Source organism: Podarcis vaucheri (assembly GCF_965113315.1).
Source record: "Podarcis vaucheri genome assembly, chromosome: 7".
Classification (NCBI taxonomy): Eukaryota; Metazoa; Chordata; class Lepidosauria; order Squamata; family Lacertidae; genus Podarcis; species Podarcis vaucheri.
Genome location: NC_138765.1, coordinates 30,956,591 through 30,974,306, shown reverse-complemented (window position 1 = coordinate 30,974,306; position 17,716 = coordinate 30,956,591). Strand labels below are relative to the sequence as shown.

The 17,716-nt window shown below is 45.3% G+C and overlaps 1 protein-coding gene and 1 long non-coding RNA gene across 3 annotated transcripts in view; one reads left to right on the top strand and one right to left on the bottom strand.

Annotated features, from left to right (window-relative positions):
- The window catches only part of GRHL3 (grainyhead like transcription factor 3), a 49,726-nt gene extending 34,447 nt beyond the window's left edge, over window positions 1–15,279 (top strand). For both annotated transcript variants that reach the window (XM_082231655.1, XM_082231656.1), the window contains exons 12-16: window positions 1,213–1,250; window positions 2,079–2,167; window positions 3,155–3,240; window positions 5,320–5,384; window positions 14,356–15,279. In XM_082231655.1, coding sequence (XP_082087781.1) covers window positions 1,213–1,250; window positions 2,079–2,167; window positions 3,155–3,240; window positions 5,320–5,384; window positions 14,356–14,470 — 393 coding nt within the window. In that variant the 3' untranslated portion in view covers window positions 14,471–15,279. The remainder of the gene's footprint in view (window positions 1–1,212; window positions 1,251–2,078; window positions 2,168–3,154; window positions 3,241–5,319; window positions 5,385–14,355) is intronic.
- On the bottom strand, window positions 8,847–14,349 carry LOC309537399. Its single transcript, XR_014221886.1, has 3 exons — window positions 13,835–14,349; window positions 9,449–13,649; window positions 8,847–9,405 (listed from the first exon to the last, which is right to left on the bottom strand). It is a non-coding gene; the product is annotated as an uncharacterized lncRNA (long non-coding RNA).
- Window positions 15,280–17,716: the final 2,437 nt, after the last annotated feature.

Below are 17,716 nucleotides of genomic sequence, written 5' to 3'. Positions count from 1 at the left end.
TCAAATACCTCTTAAGGCAGTGAAGCATCCTGCTGCTACAGGAATGGAAGGAAGCCACCATTAAGGATGCCATTATCTTAATTTATTTTAGGCATCAAGACTCAATTTTGGTTTATTTCAAAGGAACCTTTCAACTGCAAGAGTAGGGATTTGGGGAGAAGAGGCATGCTGTTTTAATTGGGGACGGGGAACCTGCAACCCTTCAAACGTAGCTGGATTCCAGCTCCGATCATCTCTGGCCATTGGCCAATGTTGGCTGGGGCTGATGGGAGTTGGAGTCCCACAACATCTGGAAGGCCACAGAATCCCAGCCTTGGTTTAAACGCTGCACTGTAAATTGTGTGTGAAGCAAAAAAGAGATACAGTAGTGCAATGCATAACATCAAGAAAGTGACTGATTAAGGGCAGTTCTACCCCCCAGACTTCTGTTCTTTTTTTAAAAAAAGAAGTAGTATTTCCCCTCTCCCTGGAAACCCTGGGAACTTAATTGTGTAATAGAGCTCCATGACAGAACTTGTCATGTCCTGAAAATGCAATTCCCAGCATTCTGTGGGGGAAGCCATAAATGATAAACTGGTTTAAAACTAAACCTAAGTTTGTAGTGTAGATATCCGCTCACTGTCTGTCTAGGGATACCTAGCAAGGAAAGTGCAGGCTTTGAGGAGGAATTTAAAAGTCAAAATGGATGTGAGGAGATTAGAGAGCAGGAGTGCAGAGTGTCTGGCCACAGAAGCACAATTTAAGCAGGGGAGAGAGAGGATTGAAAGGTCTACTCTCAGATAGGTTCATGATTACATTGCAAAAGCAGGGTGCTGTGGGACTGTTCTATTTTCTGGATGTTGTTCTTAAACCTCACTGTAACCATAACAACATTATGAATACAAAGTCAGTTACCCCCCTTTTTTTAAGCCAAGGAATCAGTACCTTGGGCATGCATATCTAATAAGTACACCCCATTTATCTTTTTAATTATCACATAGGCTGGTATTCAATGCTAGTCCTACTCAGAGTAGACCCACTGAAGTTAATAGATGAGACTAACTTAGATTCATTACTTTCAGGGGATCTATTCTGAGTAGGACTTGGGTGAATACAACCCACAGCCTGAAGCAGATTTCCTTCTGAGAGGCCACAATGCTTTTGCCCCAAAAAGTTTGGGGCATTTTTAATCTCAAAGTACTAAAGCGTCTCTCTCTTCTTTTTTTCCAACAGGCATTACCCACCGCTGGTGTTCCACATGACTCTAGCAGGTACAAAATATGCATTCATCCCCCCTTTGGCTCACATGTCCAAGATATTCTTGCATAATTAGACAGCCCAGTGGCCCTATTCCCACTTCCCATTTTGATTTTATTTCTGTCCCATCTTTCTCTGGGAGTCTTGTCAAGGCCACATAACTAGGCCTCTGATCCAGGCACTGACCAAACCCAGACCCAATTAACCACAGAAAGTTTGCTGTATCAGCTGCTTTCAGCCCTGCAAAGTTGATGTCTACCAGATCCTAAGGTCCCCAATGGAATAAATGCAGGATATATGAAAGTGGTGAAATATAATGTTGGTAGGACATTATCTGGAGTGAGAATCCCATTGAAACCAAATGAACAGGAGCTATGCTGAAGTGCTGTGAGACTGAGGGCAAGGATATATATGCTGGGTTGTGTCCAAACAAGTTCTACTCAAAGTAGACCCATTGAAATGGATGAACCTAAGTTAGTCATGGTAATTAACTTCAGTAGGTCTACTCAGAGCAGGACTTGTACCATGAACTCTGCTACAACCTAGCCTTCCACAAGGAAATGGTTGGAGATGCAGGAAGAATGCTCAGCGTCATCAGTGTCCTTACCTGTTGGGCAATGTGAGGAATTGGATTTGGGGTGGCAGAGAAGGAGACCAGAGGGACCCTCTCCATGGGGCACAATCCACTAGGACATTTTCTGCGTTGGCCCTGTGGAAATGAATGAAAGCTGTGTTTTTGTTGTTGTTCTTTAACAATGCATCAGTACTGACATTTGAACCACTTGTTTCTGAATGTTGGTGCCCATCCTGGAATCTTCTGAACTTTCATTTTCCTCACTAAGGTTGCCTTTAAAGAGGAGCTGCCCTTCATTTCCTGATGAATTTGACCCTTTAGCTTCAAAGCAAGCCAAAGAGGAAGACCCTCAACGAGGTAATATTGCTATCGGAGATTATGCACACAAATACCCCCACCCCAACACCAAGCCATAGACAAAGAAACAACAACCTCAGGTGGAACAGATGAGGAAAGAGCCTTGTGGGCTTACAAAATGTGAGGGAATAAACAGCAAGTGCCCATGAAAAATGGCGCTGAAGGCAAGGCCCAGAAAGGAGATCTCAACTTGAGGATCTTATCATAGGGCAACTTGGTGGGGTGAAGGACAACTAATTGGCACTTCCAAAGTCTCAGCAGACTGAGAAGAGGAGCTTTATTTTTAATATAGCTGTACACACATTGCCGTTTACCGTATTTTTCCATGTATAACATGCCCCCATGTATAAGATGACCCCTATTTTGGGGGACTCCAAATTAAGGAAATGAGGGGGCGATTGCCCACAGTTGTTGAGCTTTTTTTGAGGGGTTGCCAAAAAACGCTCGCCAAAGCAGGCCACCAATCATCCTCCAGCAGCTGCCAATCACCTGCCCAGTTGCCGCAGCAGCAGTCAATCACCAGCAGGCATTGCCTCACCCACCAATTCACCCGCCTAATCACCGCCGACTATCTCCTGCTCATGGCTGCAGCCAATCGCCCGTCCCCCATCTGCACTATCTGTGTATGGAGAAACATTGTCTAATACATGGAAAAATACGGTACTGACTCCAGCGTGCTCCCAACACTGGTGTTTGAAGCCTGACATTACCCACACACGACATTACCCACAATCCATATCTATCCTGTAGTTTCCTGAGAAATACTGCTGCTTGATGTGATTTCTCTCAAACCAGCTTCTATCCAGTTTGAAAGCCTAAGCTGCATTAACTGAGGTGTGTACATTTGAGACAGCTGTTGTACCTGTGCAGATGAGAACACATGCACAGATAACAGCTTCACAGAATAGGAGCCTCTGTGTGGTTAGAAATGACCAACTCTGGAAGGCTGAGCCCACACATGACAGCTGTCTGTTTCATACATTTCAGTCTTGCTCTATGTACGAAGAGAATCGGAGGAGGTTTTTGATGCTCTCATGCTGAAGACGCCAGACCTCAAAGGCCTGAGGAATGCTGTAAGTTTCCCCCCATCTCTCCCCCACCCCCCGCCGGTCATCTCTGCTACATAAAATTTACTAGGCTATCTAATGAAGTAATAGTAAATACCGTATTTTTCGCTCTATAACATGCACCCGACCATAACACGCACATAGTTTTTAGAGGAGGAAAACAAGAAAAAAAAATATTCTAAACGAAACAGTGGATGTATGATTTTTGTGGTTCATGCTGTGGCCACAGACATGTGATCTGACAGTGAGTTTGAGGTAGCCCAATGCAAAAATCCTGAGGATCCATGTGGATTCATGCTTTGTAACCACGTTTTAAGTGGGGAGGGAAGGAAAAGCACTCAAGGGCCAAGGAGCACGCGTGGGGTGGGTGGAGAAGGATGCTGTTAATAATGCAGAAGAGGGGTATAAGAGGAGAAGCAAGCAGGCTCTGCTTCTCACCCTCCTCCCCAGCTCGCTGAAAAACTTTGCTGCTATTTAGCCAGCTGAGTGGGGAGGAGAGAGGGACAGAGAGCCTGCTTGCTTTAAAGGAGCCAACCGGACAGGAGCCGCTTACACTCATGTAAGCGGCTCCTCTCCTCTCCCGCTTTGCTCCTTTAAAGCAAGCAGGCTCTCTGTCCCCCTCTCCTCCCCACTCAGCGGCTCTTCTCCCGCTTTGCTGTTTCAAAGCAAGCCACGGAGGAGGGAAGGAAGGGGAACCATGGATCCTCTGCTCACGACTGCAGCAGATCCCCCCCGCCACCCGTAGGCATTCCCTCCATAACACGCACAGACTTTTCCCCTTACTTTCTAGGAGGAAAAAAGTGAGTGTTATGGTGCAAAAAATACGGTACTTTGTGGGGGGGAGTTGTTGCATTTATATCCCGCTTTTCCTGCAAAGAGCTCAAGGTGGCATAAATGGTTCTCCCCCTTCCCCATTTTATCGCCTTGTGAGGCAGGTTAGGCTGAGAGACAGGGACTGGCCCAAGTTCACCCAGTGAGCTTCATGGCTGAGTGGGGATTTTGAACCTTAGTCTCCTAGATCCTAATCCAACATTTTAAACCCCTCCACTACATGACACGCAGGGCCTTCTTCTGCAGAATCTCCATTGGAAGAGCTAAGAGCCACTTTAAGGTCCCAGCAGGCCCAGTGAGGCTTCTGGAGAAGATTTTGTGTTGCTCAGTATAAGAAGGGCGTAATGAGGCTTTTCTGCCTTGGTCAGTCAAAGGTCGTGGGCCAGCACTGATGCCAGTAGTGTAGTGCAATCACTTTTGGGGTGTTATATTTCAATGCATATTGCATATTGGATTACAATATTCCTGTTCTGACCTTGACCAGTATGGGGGCTCTTTTACACAATGCAGAAAGTTACAGCCAACTACAGCCCCCTGCCAAGTGCATCTTTTTGTTGGTGTTGTTTTAATGATGATGACTTTCATATTTCACACTGTTAAACACCCCTTCTCCAATCAGTTTCCCAGGTGGAGAAAGTTTTTCTGGTCAGGCTTTTCTCCTCTACACCTCACTTCCTTTCCCTTGGGCTGGCTGGAAACTCTCTCTCACTCCCACCGCCCCCTCCCCGCTTCTCAGTGTTTGCAGAGCACACAATGCGAAGCATATTTCTGTGATGTCTATCAGCACCATTCCTGATAACCCCAGCTCTTCTTTGCTGAGGTAGGGAATAAAGCAAACAATCGTCTGAAATTATCTGATAGCCGTTTTTTATGGCTGTGCTTGTGTGTGTGTGTGTGTGTGTGTTGGTTTTGCACACTTTTACATTGGAAAAAAGCAAACAGCACTTTGGAGGGGGGGGGAAATATCAATTTACAGAACCGCCTTTGGGAAAGCATCAGAAAAGGGATTGCAGTAGAGGCTTGGGCTGCTCCCAAATAATTATTTTCATTTTAATCTTATCCTCAGATTTATATACTGCTTTGCTACCAAAGCTATTGAAACAGTGTACAATAAAATAAAAACACAAAAGATTACAAGCTCAGTAGGTCAGGGATCACAGCATTGCCTGTAGTGGTTCCCTTTATTTCCTAGAACATTATCCACTGGGGGGAATGCCTCTGGTAGGGTATTGACAGAATATTATTTTTCTCCAGATTTCAGAAAAATACGGTCTGCCTGAAGAAAGCATCTATAAAGTCTATAAAAAATGCAAGCGGGGGTAAGTGATGGCCCATCCATGTTTACTTTGGTTTGCTCCACTCTGGTTTGCTCCACTCCGTGACTTTCTGCACTGTAACATAGACAGTAGGTGCTGTACTAGAAAACAGGCAAGACATGGGAGTAGTCCTTGAATATGCAGGCTTTAGAAACCAACAGAACTCCTTACCAGCCTTCAGTGCTGTTGTGCTACTGGTTCTGAGGAAGAGTTCTGTGCACCTCCATGAAGAACATAAGTCCATGCTGCATCAGACTAATGACCTATCTAAATCCAGGACCCAGATTCCCACAGTGGCAAACTCATGCAAGTAACTGCTGTCTCCTGCTGCTGTTCCATGGTAACTAGCATTCATCCTCTAGGTATCAAAGAGCCATCATGATGCCTATAGCTGTAGCTATAGTACAGCAGGCTTTTGTCCCTAGAGAAATATTATCCAATAAAGGTCAGGGCTGTTTTGAGCATGGTGGCAGGTGGTGCTTTTGTCCATGACCAAAACCTGATAGATCATCACTGGCCGTTTTCTAGTTGGGGGCGGATGTGCAAGACCCGCCTTTTATCTGTATAGTTGTGTTCTTTGAATTTCATTGGTTATAGCCACCTGTCCGGAATGTTTCCATTGTGATTCCTTCATTGCAATGGTTTGGGCTGGATGAGCCTTGGGGTCACTTCCAACTCTGCAATTCTATGATTTCTGCATTTGTTTTAAGTGATTTTTATGAAAGTCACTTTGGGTCACTTTTGTGAGGAGAGTGACTAAGAATATCATCATTCCCATCTAGGGAGGGAAGTAATTTTGGCCCAGATCTACATTATTATTATTATTAGTAGTAGTAGTAGTAGTATTATCCTGTCTTTCCCCAAAAACTGGGACTCAAGGTGGCTTATAAAAACTAAAACAAACACGGATGAAACAAAGAAAGCTAAAAACATATAAAAGATAATCGTTTCAATGTAATTCACTATAATAGAATTAAAACAATGTGAAACAAAACTATAAAATCTAGTAAACAAAGTGAGTAAAAACCACACAACACAGTGTGAATGAAAGCCCTTTCCTTGAAAGCGACCACTTCCCAAAGCCCTGCAGGAATAACAGTGGGAGAACAATAAGGGGAGAGCCATTCTAGCTTCTCTAGAAAGAGAGTTTCAAAGTATGGGAATGGCCACCAAAAAAGGTCCTCTTCCACATTCCCACCATGTTGCCACTCAGGCCCCTCTCTGGCCCTCAGTACTCTTTCCCCAGGCCAAACCCTCAGAAGCCCTGCCCAACACTTTCCTAGAGTGCTGAGTGCCTTGCTGAGAAGTATCATGAAACTGGGATATAATGCCTCTTGCTTGCCTGGATGGAGAAATGGGTGGTGGTGGGTAGAAACTACTGGCTTTTGCGTAGCTGGTATGTAGCCTAGGGTCAGAGGTAAGAGGGACATCTGCTGCCCCACCCACTTTGACTCTTGCCCTACCCACTTTTTGTTCTGCCCATGGTTGGCCAACAAAGGAATGCAGCCCTCAGGCTGAAATAGGTTCCTGATCCTTGGGAGCCCTTGGAAAAAGCCAGATGCAGAAGGAGAAGGTCTGCCCATGTCTGTGGGGCGTACAAGGCCTAGCAATCCTGTTGGCTTCTCAGTAGTATGGCCAGATTATCCTATGGAAAAGGAATTACCAAGAAGTGTGTGTATATGTACACAAGTGGAATAACCTGGCTAATTTGTTGGGTATTTTGTTATCTCCCAAGGTAGTTGCCTGAGGTCTCAGCAGGTTTAGCTTATCTCAATCACCAGGGCACCAGTGTTTGTTTCTCAAAGCTAGCAGGGTCAGAGTAACCCTCTGACTCCTAGTGGCAGATGACACTGGAACAATGCAGTCTTGGATGGAAAGTGTGTGTCTGTGTGTGATCCCACCAGGGTGACTAATTTTGGTACAGATACAGCACTTAGTTGTTTTAGATGCTATCACCCAAGCCGGAGCACCTGAAGCTCAAATTCAATGGACGTTGCCTGCAGTCAGGGACATTAAACTCTGTGAGATCTAATACTGTGACTTTTTGGCTAAAACAGAAAACCAAGAGCCAAATATGGGGGCAAAATGAGGCTAATCTTCACCCAGGTTGAAGTTCCAGTTTGGCGCGCGCGCGCCCCCATACGCATTTGCATACACACGCACACAGGCTGGCAGCCCCAATGGCTCCCCTCTAGAGGTTTCACCTGGGGCAAAAAACCTGGCTAGCCCCCACATACCTATAGCTCTGCCAAACAGCTGGCCTATACGTTGTTACACTCTTCACTAGGATCAATGCCTCCACAATGAGTTTACATATAATTTGAGCACCTCTTGCCTCTTAATTTGGGGGTGCCGGATACCCCACTCCACCTCAACTGTAGCTACCAGCAGAGATAGAACAATTAGCTTAACCAATGTGACCTTGGGGGAGGTGCGAGGACTGTCTCGCCTTGTGCCCCAGCTTTCTGCCTCAAGCCCCACTGGAGGATTTTGGGCACTGTAGTTTACCCCTCACGAAGTTACCATTCCCAGCAAGCCTTAACAAACAACAATGTCAGCTTAATCGAACAATGTTGGATTTCTGGATGTTAACTGTGAACCCTGGTTTTGATGTATTAATTACTTGGTTTGTGGGCGGGGCAGGGAGAGAGCTACAAAATGCAGGCTTCACCCTACAAAAAGATTACACAGCCTTACAGATGGTTTGGAGGGTATCCCAGATTTTGGGGGGTTCATAGTTAATGAAGCCAACAGTGTTGATAACTTATATGATGGGGTGGAGGAATGCGCTTTGAATGTGCCTTAAAGGTATAGCTGTGTATGCAGCCTCAGGTAACTGATTTGTGTTTGGGGCCTAGCAATCTCTACGTAACTCTCCCCCCCCCCCCCGCTGAACAATAGAGAAGCTTCCCTGCTGTGCTTAAGGATCTTTCGCATTCCACCTTGCCATTTGAGTCTGGGAGAAGACAAAAGAAATAGATCAGGGGGAGGGGGCTAGACTGTTGCTAATCTTTTTTTGCTCTTGCCCACCTGCCCCATGTTGTAAGACAAGGAGCAAGTTTAGCATGTTTGTCATGGGGCGGCTGACCCTTCCTTCCCCTTTCTCCTAATCTTGTTGTGTCTGGAAAGCTGCAGCTCTTTCTAGCCCATGGTAGGGACAGGAGAGTTCTGTTGCTGTTGTCCCCTGGGGTTTTGTAGGAAAAATAGCTTTGTTATTTTTGCATGGTGCTGCACTGAATGATTCCTCATGACACCAGACCCTGGTTTCCAGAGAAGTAAATTCTATGTTCCTCGGTTGCAGCAAAAATAACACAGTCTTAAAGTCTTTTTTTTATTATTGTATAAACTTTGATGGGCAATATGTGTAAATCTTTGTGTACTGGAGTCCACTTCATCAGATGCATGGAGTATTGGAAGGTATACATAGCTACACATACACACACACACACAGAGAGAGAGAGTTGTGAAGTAGTCAGGGGGGACATGTAAGAAATTCAGAGTGATCACTGTTTTAAAACTTACTTGTATATAAAATTATTACCGAGACCATTCACAGTGCTTTGTTGATGATGGTATGTACACACCATACATTTCAAGCACATACACACATACACACAAATCCTGGGGACTGCGGTTTACTCTTTAAAGAACTACAGTTCCTCATACCTGTAACAAACCATAGCTCCAATGATTCTTTGGGGAGAGGATGTTACTTGATGTAACTGTTTTAATTGTTATAATGCTTGTGGGATTGCTGGACTGGGCACCTTTGGAAGGAAGGACAGGATATAAAATTAATAAATAAAAGTGAACATTTAGTGAACATTCAACCTGATTAGACAATGTTGCATCCAGCAAGTGTAATCCCACACTTTCCTGTGCATTTTCAGGAAATGGTTTGGTTATACAAGAGATTCCAATTAGTTTAATCCTGAAAATAGTGACCGTCTGAAAGCACCCTCTAAGTGACATCAACTCTCCCAAATCTCAAGCAGAGGTTTTGTTGGCCCTGTGGTCTGATACCCTTCTGAGTGGAGATGCCAGGGATTGAACCTGCAACATTGTACCATCTAAAATGGTACAATCCAATAAGGACCATACTATGCATCATTTCTGCCTGTTTGGGTTGTCTTGGATGAGTCCTATACCTCATGAAGAAATAACAGAGTTCCTAGCTTTATGTTTGCCTCCTAATACTAATGCAGATGTTTGTGCGTGCAAGTAGCCTTACTCTGCCTTCTTGAAGACAGAACAGTCTTTCCTCACCTGCTGATTATCCTTTCTTGGCTGGTCCCTCCACATCAGTTAATGGGCAAACATGTGTTTGTGAAATCACATGTTTGATGGAATTAGGTGAAGTTCCAAGCCTAGAGCCCAAAGAGAGGTTTGAGTTTTCCTCTTAGCAATTCTGTGCTCTGAATAGAAATGAGCAAGCTCAGCAAACACAACAGAGACTGGTGTTAAAGGTCTTTCACTTACAAACAAGCTCATTATCCAAACTGCTGTGCAATTAACTGAATTCAAAGTCACAAGCTTATAAATGAAACCACCAAACCCTGACCTGGTCAGCAGCAAACTGAAATGGAAAAAGACCAGCACTCTTGCATGAGATCCCTGGACAACCAACTGCAGCTTTGTGACAGCAGGAAGGTTCAGTACTTCCAACTTGCCCTTGAAAAATCTGCTGCCCCCACCATCGTGTCATCATGTCTTCATGAAATGACTCCTCCCTCGCTCTAATAATCCCAATCAAGGAAGAGCTAATATGGCATGATAGCTCGGAATGAGTTGGCAAGTCCTTGGTCCAAGTGGCCAGAACCTGGGAAGTTACTGATGACAAGAGACTAGGGTTGCATACACAGCACACACGCAAAGCACATTGGCCTGGCTCACAGATAATGCTAAGCCATTGTTAGTTTAGGCAAAGTTTGATGTGTTTCAGCATCTGGAAACTAGCTCACCATGGTTTATTTCCTGGCAACAAACCATGATGTGACGCCATAGTTCGTTGATGACACATGGCTTGTTTTAACTATGGTTTGGTATTCTGCCTGAAGCCAGCAGCCTTATTTAACCATGGTGTGTTTGGCTGCCCTTTACCAAGCTACAGAGGCATGAAGCAGGAGCATCTTGAAAGCAACTCAAGCTTTGTAGAAACGAGCTATGGCTTGCTTGCTCACCTGTGAGATGGCTTGTGGTTTGTTGAACAAACCTTGGCTAAACCAAACCAAAACTTAGCGCTATGTTAGAAAGGCCACTTTTTAATATTGTATCGTTCCTTCCCAGTTAAGCTTCAGTGGATTATAATCACTGTCATTGATCACATTGGCATTTTGGAGGGTGAGCTGGTGTGTGGCTGTGTCAGTCACCCCACCTTATCCTCCCAGCAACCCTTTGAGGTAGGTTAGGCAAGCACAGCTAGCCCAAAGTCATTTGAAGAGTTCCATGGCTGAGCCAGGATTAGAACTTGGGCCTCCAACAGCCTGCCCCTTGCTTCAGATTGGCTCCCAACCAGTGGAGGTTTGCTGCCCTTGTTACCACAGTTGTTGCCACATTACATCAAGCTTGGGCCTAGATTGATAGTGGCGCTGGAAGGGAAGCTACTGTAGCCCCTTAAAAAAAAGCACCTGTATGAGCTGGGTGAGAGAAGCCTTTCATCCTGTCAAAGGAGGGTTATCTGACTGACGTGGGTCGGCTTCATCTGCAGAACAGGCAAAGAGGCCCTCCAGTTTTGGAGGGGCAGGTTTTAATTCCATGGGAATGAGCTAGCTGAGGTTTTCCAGAGCGGCTTCTGAAAGAAGCAGCTGTGTCTCTGAACCGCCCCAGGTCCTCCACAAACCGCAGCCCTTCTCCCCTTGCCTGACAGGTGAGGAACATCTCCTCCATTGCCAAACTTTCTCTCCTCTGTTTCCTTGAAGGCCTCCTTGTGAGTGAGATACAATCGAGTATCCCAGGTTCTCCCCCGCACCTCCCAATCAATGCTTGGCAGATGAGCTCATTGCTTTCATTGGACCCAGTCCAGGGCTTGGTCTGAAAAGAGAGGCAAAGCGGCAGAGTTGCCGAGCACTAGAGGGTGTGCCTGATGCAGGCCACAGCTGAGCAGGGCTTTGGAGAAGGGAAAGGAGGCCCTCGGTAGCTTGTGGGTGGTGATGAGAGCATCAGACTGGAGAGAGAATAAGGCCAACGTACATAACTCACCAAGCATGACTAATCAGCCACAATTGTGGCCTGCCAGTTGTTTGAAAAAACAAGAAGACTGGTAAGGCACCTGTAACAGGGAAAAGAAGTGGCTCATTTACTCAGTTGAGACTACTTAAAATGTATTCCTGAAGGCAGCTGGATGTTGGAGGGTTCCAGATGGACAGAGGATAGGACTTCTTCACACAGCACAGAATTAAACTATGGGATTTTCTCCCTGAAGAGGTAGTGATGGCCGCTAACTTGGATGGCTTTAAAAGATGGTTAGGCAAATTATGGAGGACAAGGTTATATGTTCTGCCTCCACTGTCAAGAGGCAAAATACCCCAAAATACAAGTTGTGGCAGTTGCAGGTGAGAAGAATGCTGCTGTGCTCAGGTTCTGCATGTTCAGGCTTCCCATGGGCTGGTCACGGTGAGAACAAGAAGCTGGACTAGGTGGGCCTTTAGCATGATCCAGCAGACCCTTCTTATGATTATTCCAAAAGAGGTTGGGGCTGCCTGCTGGGCTGCTGTATGTGGCTGGCAGGCCAGTGGTGGGTGGAGCCCCTTGAGACCAGAAGGGGTAGAAGACAGTGGACCCAAACAGTAAATGAAGCCAGAGCCAATGGCAGGTGGTGCTGACTAATTTTCCTCCCCCCATTCTTGCGGTCAGTGTAGCCTTTATAGGAGAAAGAAGCCAGCAACCAATGCAACCCCGGGGTCTGGTTATACCTAAGGAGGTAGACAGGTGAGGGCTGGCCAAGGGCATGCTGAGCTTGGTGGGGCAGTAGCACATCAACCCTAATAGATCAGCCTCCACTGGGCCTGGCAAACTGCATCAGACCTAATGGGTAGTAAGCTGTACAAGTCTGGGATGAACAGCAGTTCAGGAAGTATCTTAAAGTGCTCTCCAGTGTGATGCTTTGGTGCGGCTGGCTAGATGCTACTCTTTGCTGTGCCAGACAAGGCACACAGACACCAGGTGGCTTATGGGAGCCAGGCATGAGCGCAGAGCACACCTGACTCTCAGACCATTCCACCTGGAAGCTCCCTTTTGTAGCACGTAACCCAGACATCTTTCCTCAGGGGAGAAATTTTGTGCTTTGGAAACAGCAAGAGCGGTAAAATTTATTAGGGGTCGTTATATATAAGCTTTTAATGTTGAATGAAGAGAGTCTCCGGGGTTTGTTTTTTGTTTTTTCTATAAAAAACCCCAACAACCCCAAAACCACCAGGTACAACATGAGAAAACCCTCTAATTCTTCCGCAGTTACTTGTCCATATAAAATGCCTCTCTCTGTGCACTACAAGGAGAGAGAGAACTGGTTGCAGTTGAGAAATGTAAAATATGACAATAATCTATCCAGTTCCGACTTTATGGGCCTGGGATTTTCCCCCTTGTATCTGAGGCTGGCTGACATTCCTTGAATTGTAGCTTGAAGGGTGTGTATGCTCTATGATTACAATGACTTGTTCCTGGTAGGTAAGAGCTAAACCACACGATACATGGGAGTTCTGTGATCAATTTCCCAGAATTATGTTTACTCAAATAGAGTGCACAGGGCTGCCAATTTGATTGGAGCAAAGGTCCTGGGGCTGTGTGCATAAGTGCATAGCCCTCTCCCCTCCCATACTATATGTGCAGGGGGACTGTACTCTCACCACCAGCACTGCACAGAGTAGCTGTGATGAGTATGGGTTTAACTGAAGAAAATAGCACAAGAGGAAAGGTTAAACACTCCACCTCCGAGCACTGGTGCTAGCTACAATCAGAATCAAAGCCCACCACAGTCTCTTCCCATTTCAATAAAAAATAAAGTCAAGAGATCAATTATCAGATCTCCTTTATAATGCTGGTTAGGCAGTAAATGGGTTTTAAGCCCCAAAGTCCATAAATCAAACTTTCATTCATGAAATTATCATTGGTCTTAAACAAGACACTTGTGTACTTAGAAAACATTGTACAACTGGCTTTTATTTTGTGCTTTATTATTATATGATCAAGTGATTTGATGTACTGTGCTTGTCATGGACATACCAATGAGAAAGCTCAACAAGAACTTTATATAAAAAATCCTTCCAGTAGCACCTTAAAGACCAACTAAGTTAGTTCTTGGTATGAGCTTTCGTGTGCATGCACACGAAAGCTCATACCAAGAACTAACTTAGTTGGTCTTTAAGGTGCTACTGGAAGGATTTTTTTTTTATTTTGACTATGGCAGACCAACACGGCTACCTATCTGTAACAAGAACTTTATATAGTCACACACACACCCAAGAATCCTGGGAACTGTAGTTTACCTGTCACACAGCTGCAATCCCTGGCACCCTCGAAAGACTACAGTTCTCAGGATTCTTTGGGCGAAGAACGATGCTTTAAATGTGCAGTGTGGATGTGATTAATGGCTTCTCCAACCAGAACAGAGCAGAAAGTGGTAGCAAGTCATTCCACTATCCATATTATAGTTAAAGAGCATTTGTCATTTGATTGGATACAAGCAAGTGTACATATGCCATTGGAGAGGCCATCCTCTTCACCCCCTGCCCTCAACAGATGCTTAGTTAAGCTTGCCCTAGAGGGTGGGGTGGGAATTCATTTCTCCTTTCAAAATGGCAGTCAGCCCCCTAAGAGAGAAGTACTATGGCTCTCCGGCAAAGAACATTGTTTTGATCTTATAGTGCAATTCTCCACCTCAGCAAACTGCAGGATTTCCCCATCTTTGAGGGACTTCCAATGGGGAGCTGTTGAAGGACTGGTTGTTGAGCTGAGCCTCTCTGTTCTGCTTCTTTTCCAGAATCCTGGTGAATATGGACAACAACATAATTCAACACTACAGCAACCACATGGCCTTTTTACTTGACGTGGTTGAAGCAGAGGACAAGTTCCAGGTGACCCTCAAGGAGCTCTAAGGACTCAAAAAGGCTACATTTCTGCTGGGAGGCCGCTTGTGAAGCTGAGTTCGATCCACCAGCAAACCATCCCATAGTCAAAACCATCGGCTCAAAGCATTTAACTTGAACGCCCTCCCTTTTGGACGGAGGGAGCAAGAGAGAGACAGAACCTAGGCTCCACATGTGAAGATTGCTTTGAAGATCCATTCTCAGTGTGAATGTGGAACTTCTGTCCGTTGAGGAGTTGCTGTTGTTTTATACTTTATTTTTATTATGATCCTCTGCCAGGCAATCAATAATGAGCTTTTTTACTTTTCCGCACTTAGGGAAACACCAACTTCTTTCAGGCAGGGCAACGACCCAGTGCCTGTCTTGGCCTCTCTGAACGGCCAAACTAGCAAACAAGAGACTGTCACAATTGCATATGGATATTACCAAATATGCCAACACACAAGCACACGCATAACCTTACATTTTCTCACAGCCTTAATACTTGCCCTTATAACCCTGGATGTAAATACCTGCAAGAGAAGTACCTGGCCAGAGTGACCCTTTTATACATTTCTGATTCCATTTTTTATTTTATAAATATATATATAATAATTATAATAATAATATCTATCTCTCTTTCTGTGTGTATATGTATAAATAGCATCTTGTTTTATACTGAACTTGACAATGGAGGAAGGTAGAGCATTTCAAAACCAGGCTGCTTCAGAATTCCCCAGGGTTGTTGTCTTTGTTTTTTTCTGTTCATTTTTGTAAAAAAAGTAAAAAAAAAGTGTATGTTATTATTATGGTAATAAAGATCCAAAGACTGAAAGCAAGCTTGGGACAGTGTAAGTATTGAATAGGGGTGGGTTTTTAATTTCTTCAGGAGCATTTTGGAAGTGGGGCAACAAGGAAACCTTGGCTGCTGAGTCTTGCTTCCAGCAAAAATGAAGCTCTGATAACATTCCGTAGACTGACAATGTGCCTAAGCCAGGCCTCTTCTTCTGGTCCTTTGCGGAAACAGAAGTTGCACCAAGCTGGAGCTGATAGGAGGAGAGCTTCTCAAGGGAAAAGGCTGGTAAAGGTGGTAGATTCATCTGGGCCAGTAGTTCACCAGAGTGGCTGGGGAATTAATAAAAACACTATTATTATTATTATCATCAAGGGGAAATGGATTAATTACAAATGGGTTGGGCCTTTAAAGTCCCCCTCGTATGCACCCCGCATCATAAGTGACAGGGGCTTAGCTGATATTGGGGTATTTTGTGAACATGGTTGACCCCTGTAAATCATTGCCCCATTGGGTTGATGAAGGGCTTTAACCAGATACCTTGTTCATTGAATTGAATTGGCTTTGGGACACAGTCCTGCAGCCAAATCTGACTGGCTGCTGTGTGTTATGTCACTGCATTTATTATGTCGGCCAGGATTGGTTGGAATCACTCAGGAAAGGATGACAGTGGGGTGTGGGTGGGTGTGCCTAAGCTGCAAAAGAGAGATAACAATGGCAGGAAAGGCAAACGTACAAAAGCCTTACAATCCCACTCTCACTCCACTTTTGACGGGAAATATACTCAAGCATACAAAGACAAGTTTTCTCTGCCATACCTGGAGATGTCAGGGATTAATATGGGGCCATTTTGCATGCATGACATGTTCATCCTCAAATGTTTCTAAGGGTGTGGCTACTTCCCCTCCCATTGCAAGACCCCATCTGGATATCAACCTCTAGCACCCAGAAGAAGCATCATGCACTAAATAAACAAGTCAGACACACACAACTCCTCCTCGCAGTGCTGCTATCTGATCCAAATCAGGGCCATACTGCTGCTATTTGCTAAAATTTAGAGGCATGACATCTGATTGTGGATCTGTGTTGTCCTATCTAATTATTTAAAAGTAGGTGGTGTAGGTCACCCACTCATGGCAATCTTTTGTTTCTTGGGAATTACTTGTCAACTGGAAAATCCAGTCCACCATTGGGTGGGTAAGGGGAATGAGAGAGCAGGAAACATTATTTGTTGTGGTGGCGGTGACAACCTTAGGCCCATCCTTCACTATGCAAAAGGAAAAATGGTGCAGGATTCCTGTGGCCCATAGAGGTTTTGCTGGAGGAGTAAAGATGCTTATTTGTCTTTGAGTTCTGCTATATCACCAGGATGTTGGCCAATCAAGGATTCGAACCGAGTGGCAAGTCACACAACCCTTTCGCCACATCTCAAGCAGGGCACAGATCTAAATGACCCTAAACCCCACACTTGGTTCTAGGGAGTGTCACCCATCAGAGGTCAATGCAGAGAGAGGGCAGCCTAACTCCCCTGGCTCAGTTCACTCAGCTTAGTGGCGGGGCTGAGAGTGGGCTTGAGGGAAAGTTTGGGAGAGTAGCAAATTGCTTTCAAGCAAATCATGTGTGTCCAACGCACATTTCGAAGCATGGCCCTACATTCTTCACTCCTCACCCAGAACCCATTGACACTTTTCTGAAGATTGAAGCATAAACTCCTGAAATGTCAGGGGTGGCAGTGAGTCCTACGGGTGCCCAAGGTTATGTCAAAGAGCTTGTGATTCCAGTGGAATCCGCAGCAGGCAGAGACAGCTGGTTTGGCCCAACCTTAGAGCTGTTTCTCAGCCGCTGCCCCGGCAACACGTGACCAACTGGACATTCATGGTAAACTTTACCCACATTTCCTTCAAACAGAATGGAGTTAAATGTGTGGGAAAGCTGCTCACGAGCTGAGAAGGACTGAGCACACAAACTGTGCTGTCCCCAGTGCAGGATCAGCGCAGAGCTCAGAGCACATTGGATGGCTTCTACCAAGAGGCAGCAGTGTGTGTGACTGCTGCAGAGTAATGGTTATGGGAAGGGTACCTGTGTTGTTTAGATCATTTGGGGCTACGCTGCTGGTTTAAAGAGACTGGGAGAGTAGGAGGAAGTGACCGCCAGGCAGGAGACTTGGAAGTCAGCGGACGGCCATTGGCAGTGGAAGCCCCAAGTGACAAGTCAGTGGGTAGTGGCAAGAAGAGAGAAAAGGAGAGGTGGGGCAAATTGCCTGTTGCTAGTGAACAACCCTACAGGGTTGGCGCTGCTACAGGGTGTCCCCGTTCAGCGCACACCTCCTCCTTGGATTTGTCTAATCTCTCTTTAAAGCCAGTAAAGCCCGCAGCCATCCTGTGCTAGTGAATTCCATTTCTGAAGCACTAAGAAGCAGTTTCTTTCCTCTGTCCTGAATCTACAGCTAATAAATCTCACTAGGTGAGGACACAGGTGGTGCT